The sequence below is a fragment of the Microtus oregoni genome, unplaced genomic scaffold (genome assembly GCF_018167655.1).
Source record: "Microtus oregoni isolate MIOR12 unplaced genomic scaffold, Mior012 000009F_ref0000495, whole genome shotgun sequence".
Lineage (NCBI taxonomy): Eukaryota > Metazoa > Chordata > Mammalia > Rodentia > Cricetidae > Microtus > Microtus oregoni.
Window position 1 is genome coordinate 25,859,607 of NW_024543068.1, and position 27,150 is coordinate 25,886,756.

General features: G+C 40.1%; 1 protein-coding gene across 1 annotated transcript; it reads right to left on the reverse strand.

Annotated features, from left to right (window-relative positions):
- Actr10 (actin related protein 10) lies at nt 1–27,150 on the reverse strand. The gene is made up of 13 exons (XM_041657895.1): nt 26,945–27,150; nt 25,051–25,123; nt 24,667–24,749; nt 23,956–24,064; nt 19,383–19,490; nt 17,690–17,757; nt 15,573–15,652; nt 11,168–11,203; nt 9,388–9,467; nt 9,234–9,307; nt 5,276–5,357; nt 2,495–2,696; nt 1–410 (listed from the first exon to the last, which is right to left on the reverse strand). Exons 1-13 carry the CDS (start codon nt 27,019–27,021, stop codon nt 229–231), a joined length of 1,254 nt encoding a protein of 417 aa, XP_041513829.1. The 5' UTR covers nt 27,022–27,150; the 3' UTR covers nt 1–228.

A 27,150-nucleotide genomic window follows, 5' to 3' on the forward strand; every position in this document is an offset into this window, starting at 1 on the left:
AAAGAGCTTAACTCTGTTTATTGATATAAATCAGCATATTGCACAGGCATCCACTATATAACATATTACACAAAAGACAAATGAGATCAATATTAATGCAAAGAGAAAACACAGAAATGCTTTGTTACATAAAACTCACCTATATATATTAAAGCATCCTACATACTTTGTACAGTTTATTACTAATTAAGTATTTGAAATAAAGCAAGGCTGAATTTATTCAGACTTTTATTTCTCAGTGGAAAATGCTCTTTTCATCAGCGGTGGCTGTGTCTTCCCAACATCGAACATCATTTCCAAGGGTGGGTTGTTGAGAGAGCACCAGTCAGGTATGCGGCCCGTCTGATTATAATATTCCTTTGAAACGGATCGGCTCCCAAGAATATCTTGCAATGCTCCAAAAACAGCCCCTGTGTAGTGAGAATACTTTTTTAGCTAAGATGATATACCAGAGAACTGGAAGCTGCACACATCATGTTATGAAAAGGGGCCGGTAAATCCAGCAGTGCCCATCACACTCTCCATTCTGGTTCAGAGGAGTTCTCAACAACAGGATAGCTGTGACTCCTATGCTCAAAGTCCCTTAAACGACCCTCTGCAGCTCACAGTGAGTATAGAACTACAAAATCTACAACACAGCGGAACAATGAGGTGGAAGGACTGTCAACTTTAGGAAAGACTCAAGTTTTCTTGGTCACGACTATTACATGTCTTTAAATAAAACTGCAAAGTCCAATAGGCATGATTTAAGCCTTAACATGTTTTTCATTCTTTTTTTTTTTTAAGATTTATTTATTTATTATGTATACAACATTCTGCCTCCATGTATGCCCACACGCCAGAGGAGGGCGCCAGATCTCATTACAGATGGTTGTAAGCCACCATGTGGTTGCTGGGAATTGAACTCAGGGCCTCTGGAAGAGCAGATGGTGCTCTAAACCACTGAGCCATCTCTCCAGCCCCGTTTTTCATTCTTTTAAAAATATACTTTATTTAACTTTTTATTTTATGTGCAAAGGTGAAAAGGTGTCTGATCCATTGGAACTAGAGGTACAGACACTTGTGAGCTGCCACGTGGGTGCTGGGAATTGAACTCGGATCCTCTGGAAGAGCAGCCAGTGCCCCCCCACCGCTGACACTGAGTCCTTTCTCCAGCCCCAAAGTCTTAAGATTTAAACTGAAAAATAAGTAAATAAATAATTTTTTTTTTCCTCCGAGACAGGGTTTCTATGTATAACAACAGTCCTGGCTGTCCTGAAACGCTGTAGACCAGGCTGGTCTTAAACTCACAGCCTCCCAAGTGCTGGAGTTATGGGCGCACGCCACCACCAGCTGCCATAAAAAATCTTAAAAAGATGCACAAAGCAATTTTTATAAAAAACAATTCAGCTTCTAAATCTAATCCTAGAGGAAAAATCAAAATTAACCAAATTCTACCATACAAGAAATAGTACTGCATTCATTTAAAAATCCTGACACTGGCTCTATCATGAAATACACAATGTATGATGCATACATCTGGGGCTGTTTCCCTAGGTAGCTACTTACTAGACTACATCTTATCCAGTGGTGATACCATCCTCAGAGCATTCAGTGAGCTCCACCACAGAGCAAGGGTGGAGCAGAGAACCAATTCCACGCGAGAACCAATGCTTCCAGTAACAGCAATTACTCTGGAACACAGCTGCTGTTTTCACTATTCTGAGGGATGACTTCAAATGCATGAAGGTTACTTATTATTTGAGACAGGGTTGTACTCTGTAGTCTATGGCCTGGAGCTCACTATATAGACCATGTTGTCTTCAAACTCACGAGATCTACCTGCCTCTGCCTCTAGAGTATTGGGATAAAAAAGCATGTGCCACCACATCCATTCCTTTTTTTTTCTTAATATATATTTATTTATTATGTATACAATATTCTGTCTGTCTGTATGCCTGCAGGCCAGAAGAGGGCACCAGACCCCATTACAGATGGTTGTGAGCCACCATGTGGTTGCTGGGAATTGAACTCAGGACCTTTGGAAGAGCAGGCAATGCTCTTAACCTCTGAGCCATCTCTCCAGCCCCACCATATCCATTCCTAAGAATGAAGTTTACTTAAAAAAAAAAATCACAGTACAAAGGCCAGCAGAAATAGGCATATAATTCTTTAAGAGGAAAGTCACACTTTAAGAAAATTATTTGTTTCTTTGAGGCAGGTCTCACTCTGTAGCTTAAACTAGCTTGGAATTCATTATGTAGCCCAGGCTTGCCTCAAACTCTTGTTCCTCCTGCTTCAGCTTCCTAACTAATTGGATTGTGGGGTTTATTTCTCAGTGGAAGATATATTTTCATCATCATCTGTGGCTAAGTTTTCCCAACACCAAACACCATTTCCGACGGTGGATTAATTGTGAGAGGATAAGTGACCCAGCTACTGGTTCTACTTAGGAGGTGGTTAGTTTTGAACAGTGAAGCATTCGTTAGAAATACACTCAGGGCTCAGCTCTTACCTCCCAGCCAGGCCACACAATTAGCCTTTGCAGGTGGAGTATGAATTCGGAAGGACTTGGCGCCAAGTGTCTTTTTATATTTTGGTCTTTCTACCAAATACCGTATTTCTGCAAGCAATCTGTGGAGAAATCCTGGCAACATAGATGTGCCACCTATGATTACCAAATTCTCTGCCAGTTGCTTCCTGGTGTCTATTGGGCACTGTTATTGAAGAAGAAAAGAACAATTTTTAGTTTTATAAACACTGTTTAGCTAGATTTACTACACAGAAATGGACACTGTATACAGCAGCAGCAGCACTGCAAAGGACTGTACTGCTTCTTTATTCAAGTGCTGGGATTCAAAGATTCAAACCCTACCACACTCAGCCTCTGTATTACCCTCTACAACAATCGAAAGATCATGTGTGTGTGTGCGCATGCACACATGCAAGCACGCACATGTGCACACACGCATACAGGAGTCAGTGCTTGTGCAGGAGTGGGCTCTGCTCTACTAAGTAGGTCCTAGAGATTGAACTTAGGTTACCATGCTTGGTGGCAAGCGCCTTTACTCACTAAGCCTTCTAGCTGGCCCACAGTTTTAGAAAGTAGGTAACATTTAACCATCATCACCATCCCGTTAACTTTTGTTTACTTGAGACAGATAGCTAAATATAGTCAGAAACTCACCACACACCTGGAGTTAGCCTTGAACTTGTAATTCTCCTTTCTCTACCTTTAGAGTGATAGGATAATAGGCACATGCTGGCTTAAAACCTAATTTTCAAGGTATTATTGTTTATAGTCCTATACCTAAGGCCAGCTGCTGGGTTAAACAGCACTCTCAGAGCTTGTCTGGAGGATCCCGCAGGACAGCATAGCTGTTCATGTACCCTGACTGGAGGACACGCTCCTCTCCTGAAAAGTCATACTCTTACCACAGCTTCCAGAGGAGAAAAAAGAAGTGAGCTCTACCGAGCCAATCGGATCAGCAGGGCAACCCATGGAGTGCCCCACGTCACAGCCAGACCATGCTCACTCAGACCCTCTAAGAACTGCACTTCCTCATCAGGTCTAAGACTTGGGAATGATCTAAGTTCTTCAAGAAACGCTGTCTGCGAGGTGGACAGTGCCTTCCACAGTGACGGTATTTCAGATGGAGTTCTACAGTGGCACAGTCACTAAACAAAGATATAGAAGCCCCAAACACCTGAAAACCTAATACCATATAGAACTGAATTTGGGGGAACTAAAAGTTACCCAAGGTCCAAAAGAAGTCTGGTATCTGCTCTGAAAAAAGTTTCTTTGTGGGGCTGGAAAGATGGCTCAGAGGTTAAGAGCACTGCCTGCTCTTCCAAAGGTCCTGAGTTCAATTCCCAGCAACCACATGGTGGCTCACAACCATCTGTAATGCGGTTTAGTGCCCTCTTCTGGCCTGCAGACATACACACAGACAGAATATTGTATACATAATAAATAAATAAATATTAAAAAAAGTTGCTTTGTTCAAACTCATTACCTGGTCTGAGATACTGTATCTCACTCAGTGCCAAAGTCAAACTCATTAAGGAGAAATGTGGGTTTTTGCATGGTTTTTACATTCATGTATTTTATATGTGTCTACATGTATTGGTGTGGGCATGTCACAGCACACATTTGGAAACTAGAGGACAACCTGCAGCAGCGGATTCTAGCATGTGTATCCTAGGCCATCAGATTTTTGCAAGTATCCTTACTTGCTGATTCATCTTGGTGGCCCTATGGGTATTTTTAAAATACTAAAAACAAAGTTTATTTGAGACAGGGCCTTACTATGTGAGCCACAGTAGCATGAAACTCGCATGACTTCTCGATACAAGCCATGCTGGCCTGGAATTCATTCACCTGCACTGGCCACTCAACTGCCATTGTTCTTAGCAGCATTAACTATAAAATTCCACAGAAAAGTTAAAGTAAGAAAATGTAGGAGCTGGAGAGATGACTCAATGGTCAGGAGCACTGCTTGCTCTTCCAAAGGTCCTGAGTTCAATTCCCAGCAACCACATGGTGGCTCACAACCATCTGTAATGAGATCTGGTGCCCTCTTCTGGCCTGCAGGTGTACATGCAGATAGAATACTGAGAATACTGTATACACAATAAACAAACAAACAAATAAATAAATAAAAGAAAGAAAATGTAAGCCAGGTTGGTGGTGCATACCTGTGATCCCAGCATTAGAGAGGAAGAGGAAGAATTGCCACGAGTCAAGGATAGCCTAGTCACTCACTATATATTGAGTTATATGCCAAAACAAAAACAAATAAAAAAAAAGTATAATATTTTTAAAAAAGGTAACCATCTTCTATAAAAATTACAATAAAGAGACTAGAAAAGTACTTTATTCTTTTATTCTTTTTTTTTGGAACTCGCTCTGGAGACCAGGCTGGCCTCAGAGATCCACCTACCTGTGCCTCCCGAGTTCTGGGACTAAAAGCATGTGCCACCACTGCCCAGTTACCTTATTCTTTTTTTTTTTTTTAAATATTTATTTATTTATTATGTATTCTGTCTATGTGTATGACCGCAGGCCAGAAGAGGGCACCAGACCCCATTACAGATGGTTGTGAGCCACCATGTGGTTGCTGGGAATTGAACTCAGGACCTTTGGAAGAGCAGGCAGTGCTCTTAACCTCTGAGCTATCTCTCCAGCCCCCCAGTTACCTTATTCTTATAAATAATATATAATAAGGAAAAATGCAGACAATATATAACATTTTTTCTTTGACGAACCATGACAACAAAGGCAAACTATAAATACCTGCAAAAGGGAATCCAGTATTAAGGTGGCAACTGATTTCTCCTCATTATCTTGTTCAAAAAGAATTTCCACAACTGAATCTCTAGTGAGATTAAAAAGAAAAGAGAGCACTTTATTGGCATTATATAATATGACATGGAATAAAGTTAGATTTACAATGTTTTTAAGTGGCAGTACCACCTCCATGAATTACTTAATAAAATACAAAGCTTTTTCTCATTGTAAAAGGGGAAAATAGTGTCTACCTCCAGGGGATGAGAGGAGGATGCAGTATGCTTGTAAAACAAGGTTTGACACACGGGAAGCATTCCTCAAGTGTGAGCTACTGGGGAAGTAAGATTTAAATGTTCTGGATTTCATTACCCCTCCCCAAACATAACAATAGAGAAGAAGTTGTACTCTGTAATGTTAACAAAATTCTTTGCTTTTTAAAAAGCTTTTCTGAAGCAAGGTTCCATGCAGCTGAAGCTGACTTTAAACTCCTTATCCACCCGGGATCCCAGCACACAAGAAAGGTAAAGCAGAGGGACTGCTACAGATCCAAGGGCAGCCTGGGCTACACAGTACCCTGTGTAATAAAACAGGAAAGGAACAAACATGGGGCACCAATAGAAAGGGCTTTGGAGTGAAAAGTATTTCTCATTGTACATATTTAAGACATACAACATAATGTTTTAATATAGACATACATAATGAAATGATTACCTATCATCTTCCATAGTCACCTTTTTTGTGGTAAGAGTAGCTACAATTTATTCTTCCTGAAACTTTTCAGTATATAACATACATTATCAGTTATAGTCATCATTTTGTATAGTGCAAGTTTATGCCCTTTGATCTACTTTCCTTCACCCCCCTCTAAGCCATAGTAGCCACTGTTATAATCTGTTTCTAGATATAAGATTAAGCAGTATTTTTCTTCTTCTATTTCGCATAGTTCTTTTTAAATCAAATTTGTTTATTTGTATTTTTTAAAATATATGACATTAATAATAGGATGTTTACAATAGGAAATATTGCCTTATGTGTAACACAAACTCTAATAATCACATCACAGACAATCATGGATTACACATAATAATCTAGTGGAAACCAATTTTATCAAGTTGGTTTCATGGCCCTAACAGTTTTAAAGTTTATTGTTGTAGTATAGAAAACAGAAATGTAGATACACATAAAAGTGCATAGAACTCTATGTACACTGTATACCAGTAACAATTTATTATTTAAAATTTGAGATAAGGACTCTCTATATAGCCTTGGCGGTCCTGGAATTCACTAGTGGACCAGGTGAGCCTAGAACTCAGAGATCCACTGCCTCTGCCGCCCATGTGCTTAAAGGTGTGCACCACCATAGTCAGTTTCTCTATTTCCTTTCCATCAATCTCTAAGTTTGGAATTATGTGAAAATTTAAAAGAAACCAAAAACGATGAACCTCTTTAAAAAACTTTTTAAAGACAAGGACTCAGGATGTAGCCTAAGGTGACCTTGAACCTATGACCCACCTGTTTCAGCCTCCCAAATGCTGGAATTGCAGGTGTGTGCAGCACACCTGGCTCACAGATCCATCTGTCAGCTGGGGGTATTATGCCTCTTGCCATCTACTAAACTATGACACATGTACCAGCCTCCCAGCAGTCAGAGATAAGCAGCAGACGAGACAGAGAGACCTGCAGCTCTAGAATGTTCCTTAAAGAGGAGAGGATGCACTCTTCCTTTCTCTTCCCTTCTTAGGACTGCTGCTTGCTGCCTAAGACAGGGAAGCTGCTGGGCAGTGGTGGCACATGTCTTTAATCCCTGCACTGGGGAGGTAGAGGCAGGCAGATCTCTGTGAGTTCGAGGCCAGCTTGGTCTACAAGAGTGAGCTCCAGGAAAGCCAGGAACATCCCACAGAGAAGCCCTGTCTCGAAAAAACAAAAAAGAACAAGGAAGCTGTGAGTCCAGAAGCCAAACAGAACCCCAAGAAATGGTCAAGAGGAAGGATGTTCTGATTTCTAATGGGAGCTGTCATACTTTCTACTCTTAGATTACATGAGAGACATTCCCACATTGCTGAAGGCACTACCTTCAGGTTTTTAAAAAATATTTATTTATTATGTATACAATAGTCTATCTGTGTGTATGCCAAAGGCCAGAAGAGGGCACCAGACCTTATTGCAGATGGTTGTGAGCCACCATGTGGTTGCTGGGAATTGAACTCAGGACCTTTGGAAGAGCAGACAATGCTCTTAACCACTGAGCCATCTCTCCAGCCCCCTACCTTCAGGTTTGTATAAACTGTGTGGCCAAGAAAAACAGTAGACTAACAGAATATACATATCACATCTAAACTCTATTTCTGTTTGTTTAAGATAGGGTCTCACTATGTAGCAATCATTTATTATGTGTCTCACTAAATAATCCAAAGAAAATTTAAAATAATTTAATAAAATAACAATAGATTATAATGGTCTAAAAATGACTACTGCTGGGTGGTGGGGGTACACGCCTTTAATCCCAGCACTCAGGCAGAAGCAGCCTGGTCTACAGAGCAAGTTCCAGGACAGTCAGGGCTACACAGAGAAACTATGTCTTTAAAAGCTAAAATAAATAAATAAACCAACAAGCAAGAAAGCAAACAAACAAATAAATATGACTATCAAATGGTACATTTTCACATCGATGGGCCCCTCAATTTATAATCTTTAACTTCTATGTATTTATGTTCATGCTTTTGACATCTCACCCTGTTACCTTAAAACTTAAAAGGATATCCAGTATGGCGTGTAACTGTTTTCAGTGCATCTCTGATATTATGTCTTAAAGACGGAATGTTTAAACCATCATAATAGCAGCTCTCAAGTGGCTAAGGTAGGAGGATAAACATTGTTTGAGGTCTGCCTGGGCTATACTTTGATACCCTGTCTGGGAAAACAAAAAAGAAATTTATAATATAATTTCATAAAATTAGGATATAAATAAAATTACACTGCTAGCAATAGAAGTAGGCTGTTATCAATATATCTATATAAATCCTTAACAGTAATTTCTATTACAGTATCTAAAAAATAATGAAACAAGTAATACTTTGTGAACTACCAATGGATCCTAAAGATTGAATTTATTTGGAATGATATGTTCATTGTAACAAAACAAAGTTTTAAAATTTTTACTTTACTTATTTTATGTGTATGGGTATTCTGCCTGCATGCGTGTTTGTGCACCATGTGCATGTAGCACCCGCCGAGGCCAGAGGAGGGCACTGCACATCCTGAAACTAGTTACAGACAGTTCTAAGTTACCATGTGGGTCCTGGAAACTGAACCTGGCTCCTCTGTGTGTGTTTTTGTTTTTGTTTTTTTAATGTGTATGAGTGTTCTATCTGCATGTACACCTTTATCCCAGAAGAGGGCAACAGATCCCACTATAGATGGTTGTGAGCCGTTATGTTGTTGATGGGAATTGAACTCAGGACCTCTGGAAGAAGAGTCAGTGTTCTTAACTGCTGAGCCATCTCTCCAGTCCCATACTACTTGCTTCTTTTTTTTTTTTTTTGGTTTTTCGAGACAGGGTTTCTCTGTGGTTTTGGAGCCTGTCCTGGAACTAGCTCTTGTAGACCAGGCTGGTCTCGAACTCACAGAGATCCGCCTGCCTCTGCCTCCCGAGTGCTGGGATTAAAGGCGTGCACCACCACCGCTCGGCACTACTTGCTTCTTGAAAGAGATTCCAACCCTTTTAAAACATATTTTCTTCTGCTTTTCAAAACACTGTTAGTTTCATTAAAATAATTCTGAATTATTCTGAGAAACAGGAAAGATCATTTTTAAAACCTTAAAAAGCTAAATAGTTGCAAAAAAATGAAGCATCATGAGGAACATCTTACCACTAACCTAGCAACACTCACCTGATGGCTTACACAAATATTGTTCAGAGTCAAAATTTAACACATTGTTTGGCTCACACTAATCACTGTCTAACCTGATTGATCCCAGCACATGTAGAATCTTCTCTCCATCCAATGGGTAGTCAACATTTGGGGGTGGAGAGGGACGCTGAAATGTTAGAAAAAAAAAAGTGTAATTATAAGCAAACACATAAGTAGCTTTCAGAAAGATGTAATTTCTAAGCTTACCTCAGTGTTCCCATCAATATTAAACTTTGCTGCTTGGATTTGTAGTCCGCGCTTCAGATCACTTACAAAGCACGTACGCACTGGAGAAAGGAGGAAATGGAGCCTTTGTACCGCTTGTTGTTAAACAAATAGGGGGCTTATACCTTAGAACAATTCTATTCACATGAACATACAATTAAGTATTTGTCTTCTGTAAAATCACATTATTTCACTGCTTTATTTATTTATTTTATTTTAAAGATTTCTTTCTTTCCTTTCTCTTTCTTTCTTTCTTTCTTTCTTTCTTTCTTTCTTTCTTTCTGTATACAACATTCTGCCTCCATGTATGCCCACACGCCAGAAGAGGGCGACAAATCTCATTACAGATGGTTGTGAGCCACCATGTGGTTGCTGGGAATTAAACTCAGAACCTCTGGAAGAGCAGCCAGTGCTCTTAACCACAGATGAGGTTTTACTAGAGATATTTCAATACAGGCTTAAGCATGAAGTTTAAAAGAAAAACAAGAGGGGTCAGGGAGATAGAGAGGATGCGGGAGGCAGAGAATTCGAGAAGCCCAGGAAGAAAGACAGACACACTCAAGAGCAGGACGCAGGGTTCTTTCTCTGAGGGAGTGTTGCCTACAAAGCTACGTTCTAAAAATACCTTTGCAGAAGCTGTGCTGCCATTTGACCGCCCTTGGAGAAGGTAAAAATACAATAAACTGCACCAGCAGGAAAGACAGCTCTCCCAATTCAACAGCTGTGTGCTCAGGTTTGCTAGTTTCAGTTTTCTCTTTTGTTCCTTTAAAAAAATCTTAGTGAACACTCGGGAGGCAGAGGCAGGCAGATCTCTGTGAGTTCAAGGCCAGCCTGGTCTAGAAGAGCTAGTTCCAGGACAGGAACCAAAAAGCTAAGGAGAAACCCTATCTCAGGGGAAAAAAAAAATTCTTAGTGAAGACACAAAACTGCACTTGGTTCTCAGCTTGGGATTCTGCAGAGACTACTTCCTTCATGGACACCCAGCGGCACTTCCTACCCGCTACTCTATCCATTTCTGCATTTTGAACACTAAAGAATTTTTTCTGCAAATACCTTTAATAAGGCCCTTCGACACTGGAGTAAAACTTAAAATCTGAGGAAAAGTGGGGCTGAATGAAAGAAATCTAAAGACTTTAGCCAAATTATTGATAAAACATTGCAAACACTATGGAATGTGTTTACTAGTCATTTGAAGGTAGATTCTGCTAGGGGCTGGAGACAATGACTCAGCAGTCAACAACACTTGCTCTTCCAGAGGACCAGGGTCAGTTCCCAGCACTTGCAGGGTGGTTCATTACTATCCTAGCTCCACTTCCAGGGAATCTGATGCCTTCTGACCCCCACAGGCAACAAGTACTCATGTGGTACATACATACATGCAGGTAAAACATTCAGATAACTAAAATAAATAAATCTTTATTATTCAGCAACATGGCTGTTTTTTGTTTGTTTTGTTTTGTTTGTCTAGACAGGGTCTCATTAGATATAGCCCTAGCTGGCGTGGAACTTGCTATGTATGTCTGTATTTGTCCCAGGTGCTGAGATTTTGGGCACATGCCACATCTATTTCATTTTAAATATATTTTCTAACCTGTATTTTCAGAAACCCGTGCCCTTCAAACTAACACTAAAGAATGAAAAGGTCAAAAATGGGAACGTCAGGCCAGAAAGATAGATGGCTCAGGTTAGGGTACTTCCTGTCAAGCCTGACAACCTGAGCTCATGCCAAGGATCCACACATTGATAGAAAAACTCTGCTTACCTTTAATATCCTCTAAGACACTTTCTGGAACTGAACCTGAAAAGAATTTTATTAAGAATTAAAGAACTTAAATACTTCTTAAAAAAAATCGTATTAAATTCTATCCATTTCCCTATTTGTCATTTAAGTAAAATGGAAAAATTAATAATCATTTTAAAAGACTAACACCAAAAGCAACTTTGCTCTTAGAGAGGAAGTCTCATCACTCCACGTGCAGACAGCAGAGAGGCAGACCATGAGTGTAACAGGGCCATGGAGCCATGAGCTTGTGCATCTCACAACAGGGCCAGCGGGGCTCAGCAGCACAGGGAACACACGAGATCCATGAGACTGTGGGGCCAACACCAGCACTCCAAAGATACTTATATAGCAGAAAAGACTAAGGAAATCTTTCCCATCATAAGGAAAGTATAGGGCTAACAGATGAGTAGTTATTACAATCTTACAAAAAAGTTAAGTTCTAAGTTTACATCTTTCATATGGCAAGAGCTGCAGCAACATTACAAACCAGCACATATGCGGGGAAGATAAGCATGTGCCATGGCACACATGTGGCAGTGAGAAGACAACTTGTAGGAGTCATTTTTTTCCTTTTACCATGAAGGTTCCCTGATGGAGGAAGGTCATTGGCTAATAAAGAAACTGCCTTGGCCCATCTGCTAGGGCAGAATTTAGATGGGCGGAGTAAACAGAACAGAATGCTGGGAGGAAGAGGAAGTGAGCTCAGAAATCAAGCAGCTCCTCTCAGAGGCAGATGCGATGAAGCTCTGACCCAGGATGGACCCAGGATGGACGTAGGCTAGAATCTTCCTGGTAAGCGCACCTCAGTGCTACACACATTAATAGAAATGGGCCAGGCAGTGTTTAAATGAATACAATTTGTGTGTCGTTATTTTGGGGCATAAACTAGCCAGGCGGCCAGGAGCTGGGTGGCAGGAACGCAGCCCGCAGCTCCCTTCAACAGTTCCCAAAAGTAAATTCAGGTCAGCAAGTGCTTTTATCCCGAGCTATCTTGCTGTTAACCGACCCCAGCACATATTTTTAAAAAGAAGTACATACTATCTTTTAATCTTTACTTCCAAGTAAAGGGTACGTTTGGTTATTTTTTCCTTGGCATACGTTAACTGTACACAACGATGGGATTCATAAAGAAGTCTATCTCCACACATGAATATAACAGTTGAATCACACTACTCCCCTAGCACCCTCTGCTCTTTCCCAATCCCTTCTAAAGAGGACATTTAAAAAGAAGAGGAAAAGGCTAGGCAAGGTGGCTTGGGAAGCTAAGGCAGGAGGACTGTTCCAAGTTCAAGGCCAGCCTGGGTTACATACTAAGACTATATACCAAGACTTAGTCTCAGAAACAAGCAAGTAAAACACATACAAAAAGAGTTCAGAAGTAACCTTTGGGATTTGCTACAGATTATTTGTCAGCATGCTGGATTTCTGAGGCAGAAACAGAAATACCATTTTCTAACCTAAATTTAAAATCTTCTAAACCAGCCATGTGTAGTGTCTCACACCTTTAATCCTAGCACTTAAGAGACATAGGTAGTCAGATTGATTTTAAGTAGGAGGGTAGTCTGCTCTGCATATTGAGCTCCAGGCTAGTCAAGGCTACATAGTAAGACCCTATCTCAAAATAATATATAATAAAATAATGTTTTCTAAACCAATTCTCAAAAATATTTTGATTGGTATCTAAAAACAAAGGAGCTTTTGATAAAGAAATGGATCATGATAAATGAGCAAGTATAACACTAATTCCTACATCTTGTCTTGGGTAAAATATAATTAATCTAAACCCACAATCTCAAAGTATTAACCCATAACTTGAAAAGTGGCATATTTAATCACACTGTCCTTGGAAAAGAGTAAAACATGTATTAAGTATGACTTCAGTGGGCTGGCGAGAGAGAGCTCAGCTGCTAAAGGCTACAGCTCACAATCAAAACTTCAAGTATGGCTGTAGAGGCCAGGGTATAACTCAGTGATAGAACCCTAAGACAATGCATTGGGTTTAACTCCTGCAACCTACACCAACCCACCAAAGTATAACTTTAGATTTAGAATTTCTTCTAATTATCTTTTTTAGTTTGTTTTTTTGAAACAGGAAGACTCTATAGCTATGGAGCCTGTCCTGAAATATAGCTCCTGTAGACCAGGCTGGCCTTGAACTCTGTTCACAGAGATTTGCCTACTTCTGCCTCCCGAGTGCTGGGATTAGAGGTGTGTGCCACCACTCTTTTTACTTCTAATTATCTTGTTCTTTTCAATTTCTTACTTTTGTGTTTCATATCATGGTAATTATAGTTTATAAGTTTATAAACACACACACACACATATATATATATAAAATGTATTCAAAATGCTTTTAGTGTTGACAATTCCTACTTATCCATGTGTGCCAAACATCTATCTGTACCCCAGCACACAGGCATTAGTGGCTGGAGCAGGGGAGTGAAGAACAACTTTAGCCCGATCGTGAATTTACAACATAGACTACATGAGGCCTCACCTCAAAGAAAAGGACAAGCCAAAAAAATGTTAAAATTTACTTCTCAAGATGGTAAAGAGATTTTGCAAGATTTAATGCTGGCTATAAACAAGCAAGAGAGAAGGAACTGTATTGTAAGAATCAACAATCCGAGAATAAGGGCTGACACCATGGAATTTTACAGCTCGGCCCTCTTTCTAGGACTATTCAAAACTTCCAACCAATGGTGGGGAAGAAGCAGTTTTCTGTTGGTCATTGTAAAGAAGGAGTGAAAAGGGGTTTAACTTGATTAGATTTATAAGCTACTCTAAAAAGAGGAGATAATCTTGGCAAATAACTGTTTACACTTTCCAAGTAAAGAATGAAAATGACAGCCATTCACTGGCTCTGTAAAATTCCACTTAATTTCAGTCATTTTAGTAGAACAAAAAAACAACATGTTTGGTATATAATTTATATTACATACTTTCCGAATCAGGGCACTTAAATTCTCATTTCTGGGGACAGGGTCTTGCTATGTGACCCAGGTTAGCCCTAATCTACCTGGTTTCCAGACTGCTCAAATTATCATTCTTTTAAAAGTAGGTTCTAAATACTAAATGAAAGAGGATAACCTGAAATTCATTTGAGGATCTCCAGCATACCAGAGATTTCCATCTAAGGAATTCATCTAAGGAATTCAGGGAGAACGCTTTCAATTGGTTTACATCTCTGGTTGTCCTCTGTGAGTGATTCAGGAAACAATGGCAGTTCTGACGTCTCAATGTCAGAAATGTACTAATGATTAGGATTCTGAGGGGTATGGTACCAGCAGTGGGGTGGGGTGGGGTGGGAGGCAGTTCTCAGGTAAAACACTAAGATGAAGACAGAGGGTTGTGCAAACAAGTGCTCTTGGTTGACGGGATGACTAGTAGTGAAAGAGCTAGAGTTAAGGCTAGGAGGGAGGATGGAGTGACGTTACCGGAAAATGTGTAGCAGATATGAAACGTGGGTTAATCCACAAGCACCAAAAAACTTCTTCCCAGTCTATTGAAAGTTATCTCTGACAACAGTATGAAGTCAGTCAAACCTGTGACGCACAGGCCCACAAGCGAACAAGCAGGAGATAGTGAAAGCTAAGTCACAGCGGCTCTGCTTCACAAGAGCAGGCCTGTGCCGGTGGAAAACAAGTGAAATCAGGAAGACTTTTCTGCGGAGGAGCTGGAAAGCTAACTCCCCGCTTTCTAGAAGGAGAAATAGAGATGGTGATGTCATTGCTACTTGTACTTGTGTTTTTTGAGTCAGGGTTTCTCTGTGCACCCCTGGCTGTCCTGGAAGATGTTATTACATTTTTTTAAAAAATTAAAATATAATTTTATCATTTCCCCTCTTCACTAAGATATTACCTTTAGCTAATAATAATAATTGAAAAATTACAAAAGAAAAGATGCTGTATTTACTTCTGGGAGTACCAGTTCTGAGGCTTAAGATGTGCACAGTTTATATATCTAACAATCTTGTGGAAATCTGAGTGACAAGTTCAGAAAGATCAGACCCAGGCTCCATCTGAGAATAGACAGCATGCTGGGTGACTAGTCAGAGGAAGAGAGGATAGAGACTTTCAAAACAAAACAAAACAAAAAACCCAAATCCCCCTTAGAATCACTAATAAAGAAAATAAATGCAGAATTACAGAAGGAAGAATACCAGAAACAAAGAGAGGGGAGCTCAGGAGGAAGGATGGCTTGAGATATAGCGTGAGATCTAGAAAAGATGACTGACACACCGCTGGACCGACTAAGCGCAACAATGACATCACTGGAGCAAGGTCAAGAGGTGTGGGAACGCAAGGCTAACTAGCAATGGGCAGAGGTTAAAATACAAGGCAAAAGCACAAAGAGCACAGACCACTCTTAAACGGCGTATTACCCATCACTGAGGGAAGGCTCTGTCCTTTAGCAGCACCAGTGTCAACAGTACATTGTTCCAACAGTTGAGTTTCCAACTCCCTGGAATTTGAAAAAGTTATTGAAATTAAAATACCGCAACTGGTAATCTTTTCTTATTTAATAACTTCACCTAATAGGTATTTGAATGACCCATTCAAATAATGGTCTTGGGACTTGAACAGAGTTCTCAAAAGAAGGGAAATGACTGAGAAATATCTCAAAAAATGTTCACCGTAGCCGGGCGGTGGTGGCGCACGCCTTTAATCCCAGCACTTGGGAGGCAGAGGCAGGCGGATCTCTGTGAGTTCGAGACCAGCCTGGTCTACAAGAGCTAGTTCCAGGACAGGCTCCAAAACCACAGAGAAACCCTGTCTCGAAAAACCAAAAAAAAAAAAAAAAAAAAAAAAAAAAAAAAAAAAAAAAAAAAATGTTCACCGTCCCTAACAATCAGAAAATGCAAAGGAAAATAATTTTGAGATTTTGTCTTACTGCAGTCATAATGGCAAAGATAAATAAAAGAACCAATATGAAATGGGGGAAGGGATACAGAGGAAAGGGAACTCTCTTTCATTGCTGCTGGGATTGCAAATTGTGCAGCTACTCTAGAAACCAGTGTGGAGAGTTCTCAAAAAGCTAAAAATAAATCTACCATATGACCAAGCTATACCACTTCTTGGCATACGCCAAAAGGACTTGACATCCTACTCCACAGATACATGCTTAGCCACGTTCACTGCAGCTCTATTCACAAGCCAGGAAACGGAAATAAACCAGGTATGGTGGTGCAAGTCTTTAATCCCAGCACTTGGGTAGCAGAGGCAGGCGGATCTTTGTGAGTTCAAGGTCAGCCTGGTCTATGAAGCAAATTCCAGGAGGCCAGGACTATCACACAGAGAAACCTTGTCTTGTGGGGTGGGGAGGAGGTGGAAACAACTGAAATGTACTTTAACCAACAAATGGATAATGAAAATGTAGTACTTATACACTTTACATAGCATGTAAGTGTTTATGCAAAGAAAATACACTGAGTACTATTCAGCTCTAAAGAAAAATGAAATCATGAACGTTGCAGGTAAATGGATGGAACTAGAAAAGATCATATTGAGTGAGATAACCCAGAACTGGAAAAACAATGTAACATGTTGTCTCTCATAGGAGGCTCTTGACTCTAAATCTTTTTTAAAAAAATATTTATTTATTTATTTATTATGTGTATAATATTCTGTCTGTCTCATAAGGAAACTTCTCTTTGCAAGAGATGAAGACCACTACAGAAAATTACAACCGATCAAAATGTAGAGCTGTGGAGTCCAGACACCCTGCACTCCAGGCTTAGGGAACACTGCAGAAGAGGGGTATGGAGATCACAAAGGGAAAGAGGACCAGGGAGTTTGTTAGGAGAGTCTGTCTCCTAGTAATATCAGAAGCTACATCCATAAGTCAAATATATGAGCTGAATAAAGACACTATCGCTGGGCATGCCTAAGTGGACAAAGAAAAGCCCTTAAGGTCACAAACTTATACAAAGAACCATAGGCAACTGAGGAAAGCTGGAGTGGGAGAGGTGGTCGTCTCCAGGGAAGAACACACCAACTGGTTGTCTAATGCCAAGTGGTCAGCCCTGCAAACATATATACAGGTAACATGATATGGACTCAAAAAGTTGTATTTAGGGATATATATATGCACACACACACACGTAATAACAATTAGTGAAAAAAGAGGCCATGACTTTGAAGGAGGGGAAAGTAGATGGATGGGCTTGGAAGGAGGAAAGGGAAGGGTGAAAATTTGCAATTATATTAATAATCTCAAAAAAATCTGATGAAAGAATTCAAATCTAAAAGAGAATAGAATAAATTAAAAATCAAATTCCAGCCAGGTGATGGTGGTGCACACCTTTAATCCCAGCACTTGGGAGGCAGTGACAGGTGGATCTCTTTGAGTCTAGCCTTATCTACAGAGTTTGTTCCAGGACAGGCTCCAAAAAGATAGCTACAGAGAAACTGTGTCTTGAAAAACAAAAAACAAACAAATAAATCAGATTCCAAGCACTGGCTTTTGTGGCATTGGTAAGAAAACATCCAAGAAACTTACTTGTGAAGGGCTTTTCCTCCTAAGGGGAGCGCTCCCCAGCAGTTCAGCACTGGGATGCCTTCATATATCTAGAGTGGAGTCAAGGCCATCACCATCTGAGCAGATACAACGCTTCCCTGATACATATATCACCCTCTACCATATTGCTCTAATCAACCTTGGTGGTAAATTCTTACATCTTGTTTTAAAAGGTTACAGAAAAGTTAAGAGCAAGTCTTTTACACAGTGTCCACCAGAAAAAACAGACGTAAATGGGCACATACACACACATAATCACAACTCATTCTCTAGGGCAGAGGCATCCAACATGGTAGCCACCAGCAGTATAGGCCTGTTGAGTGCTGTTCAGAACTTTACATCTTTAAGAGCCTAAGTTACAAGGGAAACTTACAAAAGTTTAATAAAGGAAAAAAACCACTTGGATTATTTTTATATGATTACACAGAGAAATAGTATTTTCAATATACTGTAATATAAAGTATGCTATTAACCTTACTGCTGTAATTTATATGAATTTCTTAGACATATTTAATTCTGTATGTGACCCACCTGTATTTCTACTAGCTGAGCTGAGAGAAAGTGCTCAGGACCTATTCCACATTATTACCCTACTTCTTATACCATTTAGGTTAACATTCCGTAAGTACAATACTTATAAAAAGGAGAAAGAGTATTGATGAGAATGTCAGTTTGGGACACAAACCCAGGTTTAAAGCCTAGTCACATGCTTATGTAAACTTGCCTAACTTTTCATTTTCTCACTTAGATGAAAAGAACAGTACTTGTGTGGCAGGATTATTTTGAGAATTAAACACAAAGTACTTCATAGTTGAGAAGCTACTGCCTAGCTTAGTTCTTCAGGAGTAAATGATTATTTCCCTCCTGTAAACATTTCTTCTCAGATAAACCTAGCTCTTAAAACTGCTAGACTTATGTTCATGTAGTTCAACTACATTTTCAACACAGCAACATTCACTGTGACAAGTCATAATGCTACCTATATTTTAAGTGTTTCTATCGAAAGGAATAAACTAGTAGTAATACTCTGACTGCCTGAATTATTAGCTGTCCCTCACGGGATAAGATAAACTACATGTCAAGTCCTACATTAAAAGACCTTTCCCTGAGATGAAACAGCATCAGGATTTTACAGATAAGGAAACTGAGGCCAAAAGTGTAATCTACTTGAGTGGTATCCCGTAAGGAAGAAGCACAGCCTAGATGTGTCCTTACCTGCCCAGCTCATAAACCCAATGGTATACTATTCTGACAGCTTCCAGACAGGAAAAAATGATCTTTTTCTCTATAATGAAGGCCAATTTCATTCTACCATTTAAAATTCTTTTCTTAGTTTTACTTTCTCATTTTAATTTGTCCAATTATTCTTTATATGACTTCTTTTCTTAGAATTTAATTATCCTCATTAGCTTATAATTCATCTTGAAAACTGAACATAATATTGACCAGACCTGCTTCTGGAGCATAAACTAGGTAGGACTGAATTATAATGATAACTTCTATATAAAGTCGAATTTTTAGAAGTCTACGAACTTTATCACATGATAACTCATATTGTATACAGTAATCCAAAATAGTTTAATAACAAAAATTATTTTTATAAGCCCAATTACTTTAGTTAAAATGAGTAAAAAAAATAAAAACCCTTAACATGGGACAATTGATAAAAAGATACAGGCAACACCAGGCTTTCCCTGTATCCACAATCCAGGACCATGGCAGAATTAATCCCAAGTGTCAGGAGAGCCATCAGATGACTTGGAGCAAGTAAGACAGACGGAACCTGGAAAACAACAGCACGGCAGTGAGACCAGGGCGTAAGCAGTGTTTAAGGACGTCACAGGCACACGCCATTGATGTACATTTGTTCAAGCAATTATCGGTGTTAAATGAAGAACATGAATTTACTCAATAATCAAAGTATATCGCAATAAACAGAAGTAACTAGGTTAAATAAACAGAATTTAACTGGGCTGTTTCATTCCCAAATGACAATTCTGAAGCATTTTTAATCAACACTACTTTTTTTGAAGTAAAATACTGAAAGAGATAAAAGCCCAGAAAATGTACATTCAGAGGAAGATGATACTAAAGAATAGATGCCTTTGCCATCCAGATAAAAATACTGGAAAGAGCTTCCCCACCTCTCCGCCTGCCTCCTTCCCTTCTACCTTCCATTTGGGGAGCAGGATGAGACAGCCAGGCTGTCCACGAACTCTGGTGACCTCCTGTTCACTCAAGGGTTGGGATCACAGGCGTGCACTCTTATGTCCAGCTTTAGGAAACAATTCTTTCCACTTACTTATTTAAGACAAAAGTCTCATGTAGCTCAGGCTGTCTTTTTTCCCCCCTTTAAAATTTATTCTGCGAGTGTGTGGGCATGAGTGCGTGTGCACGTGTGTACAGCACACGTGTGGAAGTCAGAGGATAACTTGTGGGAATTCTCTCCCTCCCATATAGATCCTGGGGATTGAATAAACTCCTGTTCTTAGGCTTACTGGCAAGCACCTTACCCCTAATGCATCAACAGCCCTCCCAGGGTCTTGAACTTGGTATATAGTTGAGGATAATCTTAAATTGCTGATCCTCCTGCACCAACCTATCACGTGCTGAGATTATAGGAATGTATTACCACACCCTGCTAGGCAAATAATGATTATCATTATCTGCAAAGTTTGCATTATGAACTATTAAAAACACCCGGGGCTGGCAAGATAGTTCAGCAGGTATAATCACTTGGGGCACAAGCCTGGAAATTAGAGTTTGATCCCTGGAACTCATGTAAAAGTAGAATTGACTCCAAAATTGATCTCTGAACTCTACACTGAAACCGAGGCACAGTCATCCATCATCACGTGTATATACACAGTAATAATAAAAACTCTTTAAAAATTTAAAATCAGGGGCTGGAGAGATGGCTCAGTGGTTAAGAGCATTGCCTCCTTTTCCAAAGGTCCTGAGTTCAATTCCCGGCAACCACATGGTGGCTCACAACCATCTGTAATGAGGTCTGGCCTGCAGACACACACACACACACACACAGAATATTGCACACATAATAAATAAATATAAAAAAATTAAAAAAAAAAAGGAAAGAAAAATTTAAAATCAGCCCAGTGGTGGTGGCATATGCCTCTAATCCCAGCACTCGGGAGGCAGAGGCAGGCAGATCTCCATGAGTTCGAGGCCAGCCTAGTCTACAGAGCAAGTTCCAAGACAGCCAAGGCCACACAGAAAAACCCTGTCTCTAAATAAATTTAAAAAATTTTGAAATCTCACCATAACTTAGCAGTATAAATTGAGAAGCAAAACTATAAACTAAAATATTTAACTACTAGTAATTTCTTTTTCCAGTGAGAATTTGCTAGATTTGGTGATAGCACAGATACTTCATCAAAACATGACAGTCTTTTATAATCAAATGATAGATAAAATAATAGTTGTATTTTTTTTTTTTTTGAGACAGGGTTTTTCTGTGTAACAGTTCTAGCTGTCCCGAAACTTACTTTGTAGACCAGGCTGGTCTCGAACTCACAGAGATCTACCTGCTTCTGATGGGATTAAAGGCATGTGCTACCATCACCTGGCTCTTTATTTCATTTCCTTTCTTCCATCCATCCATCCATCCATCCATCCATACCTTTTGGTTTTTCGAGACAGGGTTTCTCTGTAGTTTTGGAGCCTGTCCTGGAACTGTCTCTGTAGACTAGTCTGACCTTGAACTCACAGAGATCTGCCTGCCTCTGCCTCCTAGTGTTGGGATTAAAGGCATGCGCTACCACTGCCTGGCTTGTTTCATTTTTTCAAAACAATTTTACATGCATTGGTGTTTTGCCTGATTTATGTCTGTGTGAGGATGCCAGAATCCCTGGAACTGGAGTTATAGACAGTTTGAACTGCCATGTGGGTGCTGGGAATTAAACTCGGGTCTTCTGGAAGAACAGTCAAAACCCTTAACCACTGAGCCATCTCTCTACTCCCCAGATTATTACTTTTAATTTCTTTTTACTTAAATAGAGAAGGTATTCTGTTATATACAATACAAGATAAGAATACCAATGTAAGGGCTGGAAAGATGGCTCAGAGGTTAAGAGCATTGACCATTCTTCCAGAGGTCCTGAGTTCAATTCCCAGCAACCACATGGTGACTCCCAACCATCTATAATGAGATCTGGTTCCCTCTTCTACTCTACAGGAAATACATGTAAGCAGAACACTATATACATAATAAATACATAAATAAATAAATAAATAAAGAATACCAATGTAAACCCAACTGAGATCCTTCAGTATAAATGCAGACTTTCCCCTCAGCTAGAGCTGATCTGCCGTACTATCCTGCTGTCTTCTCACTACAGCAAATTCCTGAGTTTGCTCAGGAAGGGCAGTGGCAGAGAACTTGTTTCTTCAGACTTGTCTTACCAAAATGACTGACAATCAATCATCTTTGCCAAGGTGTTTTTAAGTATTAAGTACATTTTGACTCTGGGAAAACATATACAAATATTTATAAGTAATTAACTTTTCTCTGAGACAGGGCCTCAAATTCACTATGTACAGAAGGTGACCATTACTCTTTTGCCTCTACTTCCCAAATACTGGGGTTTCAGGCAACCATCACTGCCCAGCTTACCTCTAATTTCTAATATACTCTATTCATTTTAAATAATCTTCCATTCCCTCTTTGAAAAGGACTTTAATTTCAAGATAGAGATTTTTAAAAATTTAAGAAGATTCTGGCTCACTATGAAATGTAATGAACTTACAGCATATTCCTGTTCTCATAAAATGAAGATTACAAGTAATGTTACTAAAATTAAGAGATAACCCCCATTCCTGGGACCTCCCACTTCATGAGATACAATGTGGACCTGGTTTAAACATTTTGCTAAAATGTAGTATGTAAGATTTATCTATTTTCTGAACAGTGTACATGCTAGGCAAATGCCCTAGCACTGAGTTATCCTCCTGCCTTCTTTCTACTTAAAAACAATTTATTAATTTCATTTAAAAATAGGTATCTCAAGGAGTTGGGGAGGCGTCTCCTCATGAAAGTGCTTGTTGTGCGAGCAAGAGGACTTGAGCTCAGATCACCCCAGCAGCCATACAAATAAAGCCGGGTGCAGTAGGACAGCCTGTGATGCCAGTGCTGAGACAGAGCAGGGACTTCATGGCAGCCAGGCTGACTGACTCCATCAGAGATCCTGTCTTGAAAAGGGCTAAGACATGGCTCAGTAGGAGTACCTACTTTGCATGCATGAAGTCATGAGTTCAGTCTCCAGCACTGCACAAAAACAGACGTGAGGCCCATATGTAATCCTAGCACCTGAAGGTAAAGGCATGTGCTGGCTAATTTCACGTCAACCTGACACAGGCTATTGTCATCTGGGAAAGGGGAAGCCCAGCCTCTATAAGATCAGGCTATAGGCAAGTCTGTGGAGCAATTTTTTAAATTCATGCTTGATACAGGGAGATGTGGGGGCACGGATTCAGTCCACTGTGAACTGGTGGTCCTGGGTTCTATAAGAAAGTAGGCTGAGCAAGCCAGTAAGTAGCATGCTTCCATGGCTTCTGAATCAGCTCCTGCCTCCAGGTTCCTGCTCTGACTTCCCTCAGTGATAGACTGTAACCTAGAAGTGTAAGAGAAATAAACCCTTTCCTCCCCAAAGCTGCTCTTGATCATGGTGTTTCATCACAGCAATAGAAACCCTATTGTTGTCTTTAATCCCAGCACTCGGGAGGCAGAGGCAGGCGGATCTCTGTGAGTTCGAGACCAGCCTGGTCTACAAGAGCTAGTTCCAGGACAGGCTCCAAAACCACAGAGAAACCTTGTCTCGAAAAACCAAAAAAAAAAAAAAAAAAAAAAAAAAAAGAAACCCTATTGCTTGGTAGCAGGTCTGTAGCGTATTGCTGTGATGAACTGGAAGGATGTTGGAACTTGGAGCTAAAAAAGCCACTGTGTGTTGAGAGCTCAAATGGATTGTTCTATAGGTTCTTAGAAGACTGTTGAAAGCAGTGCAATGGTCAAGGCAGGAGGATCAGAAGTTCAAGGTCATCTTCAGCTATGTAGCAAGTCTGAGGTCAACCTGGACTTTCTAAGACTTCAAAAATGTCAAAAATAAATGAAAAAAATAAGATATATAAATGATTAAGGAAAACACTGGACCTTTTGCCTCTATGAATACTCACATACACATGTGCACACAAACACGCACACATACATACACATTAAAAATAAAAGTAGGTACCTCAAAATACTTGAAAAGAACACGAGTAAGTGTCTCTCTGAAGTGGGAAGGGCATAATACCGACTCGATAACCACAACCCGACGGTCTCTGGGATTCACCAACAGATGCCTGAAAAAATGATAGTGTTGTTTTTAAAAGGAAATAAAGTTCTGTACTTTTTTGGTAAGTAACATAATTTAAGAATAAACTGTACTACCATATCTTAAGATGTTTTATGACAAAAAGACATTTTCATTTTATTACTTCAGGAAGATGTTTCTGCATTCTTAGGATATATCAAGCACCGTACAGGAACTACAGCCATTATCATCACTTCCATTAGCCATTAAACAGGTATTTTCTTTTGTAGATTTGCAAAAGTGGGCTCACCAAACTCCAGGTGCTACAGACATCAACTTGAAAACTACAAAAGTCTAATAAATTTATTTCCCAGAAGTACTAGAAATGATTTGTATTATTTCTAGAAACACACACCCACGGCTATTCTTTGATGTGTTGTCTTCACTTCTCTGAGTCACAGCAGGCACCCCCACCCCCACTGGTGCTCAGGAGAGAAGGCAGAACTTGGAGCATGCTATTAAGCAAGTGCTCTACCACTGGGCAAAAAGCCTCAGTCCTGATAATGACGGCATTATTAGGGGGAAAAAACTATCTAAGTGCTGAAGTTAGGGAAAAAAAAAAATCAACCCTAAAATAAAGTTTCAACTTACCTGAAATACAGTATGTGGATGAATTCCTTTAAGTAGGAATATAATTCTTCTGTATTGATATTATACTGAACAACTTTGATTGGCTGTAAAAAATTAAAATTATTTCTTTTACTAACTAAACAATCTTTTTGTGCTTTTTTTCTAAATTGCACATATTATTAGTATTTATGTGTACATGGGGGCGCATAGACACGTGCAGGGTGTGCATGCATGGTATCACAGAACTTGTGTGGAGGTCAGGTGACAACCTGGTGGAACTGGGTCTTTCTATCTTTCCATGGTTCTGGAGTTAACCTCAGGTGCCAGGCTTGCTCTACCTGCACTTTTATCCACTGCACCATCTTGCCAGCCCATAGTTTTCTGATTTGTTTAAAAAAGAAATACCTTAGACATGCCAGCTCTTTTTATCACACTAGGAATTATACATCGTGGACCAGTTTCTCCCGCAAATCCACACCTGCAAGGAAATGGAAAATTAAATGCTCTGCTTATTACATTCTTTCTAAATATGTGCCAGAGAAACAATGGCCACAAAACATCTGGAAATACCTCTGCTGCACGTAAAGGGTCAAAGAAAAAAAATCTAAAAAGATAATAACATCTATTGATAATTTTACACCATGTTAAAGGAAGAGACAAAGTATATCAAATCTGTTATACTGAAATAAGTCAGTATCTCATTTCATTCTCCCCACTTCTTAGTTCTATTAAATTTAAGACATTTATTTTTACGACCCTGGATACACACTCTGGGACTTCCTTCAACAGTCAGGCATCACTCAATGAGAGGATCTGAGAAGCGCATCGGTAAGTGCCAGATTTCTCTTGTGTTAGTAAAACAAATTTTGTTTAAAAAATTGCGAAAATTATTATAATGCAAATTTACCCTTAAGTCACACCTTTTGTTCTCCTGGGTACTTTTTGATTCTGTTCTCTCATGCCCAGATCTTTTTTCTTTTTTTTTTTTTTTTTTTACTCCTGGCTGTCCTGGAACTCAGAGATCTGCCTGCCTCTAAAGGCATGAGCCAGCACCACCTGGCTTCTCCCTCCATTCTCATCCCCACGTTATTTACATTCAGTGCTCCTCAAAGTTCTCCAGATACATGCAATGGGGTAGTTTAAGTTCTCCCCGACATCGTTTTTAAGTTATGTGTTTAAGATTATAGCCCTCTATAGTAATTTATTTCTTCAATGTATAGCTAAAATAATTATTTTTGGGTAGTAATCTCTAATTATTTAGCACATTAATGTTTTAAAAAAAATAAAATAAGAATATGAAAGGGTCTTGCAGAGAATGAGAGAAAAATCAACAACTATGGTTAATCCAACTCTATAGCTCCTAAAGACCAATTTTACTTAGTAGTTACTTAATATCTACTGCTTACAGATGTGTAAAAAAAACTCAAACATTTCTTTCATAAATCACTTCATATATATTTGTGTGTATATATGATGTAATTCTGCCAGTTTTCTTTTCTGCCTATGTATTTCTGCCTAGGTATGTTATGTATTTCTTACATAACATCACCTCATATATACATATATGCGATATAATTCTGCATTTCCTCTTGAGTCCAATACGACCCTTAGACGGATAGTCCAAAGACCTCAAACATTCTAACAGCCCACTGACATTGTCCAAACGTTCTAAGGGTTGTGTATTTGTGTCTCTCATCTCTGCCTTTGAAAGAAACTTCTGCATCTTTGAAGGCCACTAGTCTAGTGTTTACAAAATGCTTTTTTTTTTAATGCAAATGTGTTCTAAGTGTTCAGGGTTAACCTACAGAACTTCCAGTCTTATCTATACGGTTTCACATCTTCCAGTGCCTCGTCTTCCTAGCTGCGTTTCCTACAGTCTTGGGGAACAATCTATTTCCAGAACCAACAGGGCTCTACTAAATGTTTAATGATGGAAAGAGTCAGCAAGCCTTACGATTCGATCGCTGCTTGCCTATTTGACCCAGCCAGAGCTGGGCAGACTCTGGGTCACCGCTGTCCAACCTGCAGGGATGGCCCCTGACCACCACAGGCGGGGACAAGGCAGTTCCCGAAGCTTCCTGGGCCTCTCAGGTAGTCGAGCCCCTACTCAGCCCACCGGATCCACGAGTCCTCCTAGACAACATAATCCCGCGGAGGACTGGGCTTTGCCTCGGGGCTATGACGGCGGACGTCTGCGGGAACGCTGTGGGACGGTCCCGGGGACCCACGGGCCTAGCGACAGCTGCCGGGCCGTGACCACCGCCCTTCCCGGGGCCCGCAGCCGCCCACGACCACTCACTTGGTGAAGGCTTCTCCCAGGTCGATGACGACCGCCGTCTTCTCGCCGCCGCTCCCGAGGCCCTCGTAGAGCGGCATCGCGGAGACACCGGCGGAGACACCGACGGAGACGAGAGGCAGTCAGCTGGCCGAGGGGTAATCTCGGCGCGGGGGCGGGGCGGGGTCCTCGCGAGGCTGAGGACCCGAGCTGGCCAAGGAGAAGCCTGA